Here is a 481-nt window from a genome sequence, read left to right as displayed (position 1 = left end):
ATTAAAACAAAAAAAGATTTGCCTGTCTCCTAACGATGTCTGCTGCTGCAGCAGCTGCTGCTGCAGCAGCTTTTCTACAGGCTACAGCAGCAGCAGCAGCAGCAGCAGCAGCAGTAGTTGTTGCTGCATCACCTGCTGCTGCTGCTGCTGCCAACAGCAGCAGCAGTTGCTGCTGCTGCTGCTGCTGCTGCAGTCAGCAGCTGCAACAGCCGCAGTTTCTCCCCTCTGTTGCCATTTTTGCTGCTGCTGCTGCAGCAGCAGCAGCAGCAGACACGGCAGCAGAAACAGCAGCAGCAGCAGCAGCAGCAGCAGCAGGAACGCATGCATTAAGCAGCAAAAGGCCCCCCCCACATGTCTGCTGCTTCTGCTGGTGATGCATCGCTATCGTAATTTGTTCCTTTGCTGCTGCTGGGTGGGGCTGAAGCAGATTCAAATGCAGCAGCAACAGCAGCAGCAGGTGCTGCTGCTGCTGCTGCACCTG

At 56.1% G+C, this 481-nt stretch overlaps 1 protein-coding gene across 1 annotated transcript in view; it reads right to left on the bottom strand.

The window, feature by feature from the left end:
* Positions 1–128: 128 nt before the first annotated feature.
* EMH_0031220 (uncharacterized protein) overlaps positions 129–481 on the bottom strand; it is a gene marked incomplete at both ends in the record, with an annotated part of 4,961 nt that continues 4,608 nt past the window's right edge. Inside the window, 2 exons of the mRNA XM_013494499.1 lie at positions 129–249; positions 479–481. Coding sequence (XP_013349953.1) covers positions 129–249; positions 479–481 — 124 coding nt within the window. The remainder of the gene's footprint in view (positions 250–478) is intronic.

Source organism: Eimeria mitis, genomic scaffold (assembly GCF_000499745.2).
Source record: "Eimeria mitis Houghton genomic scaffold, Emh_scaff1179, whole genome shotgun sequence".
In the NCBI taxonomy this organism is placed as follows: Eukaryota; Apicomplexa; class Conoidasida; order Eucoccidiorida; family Eimeriidae; genus Eimeria; species Eimeria mitis.
Note: the sequence above shows the minus strand (reverse complement) of the source record. Positions and strands in the feature narration are given on the sequence as shown.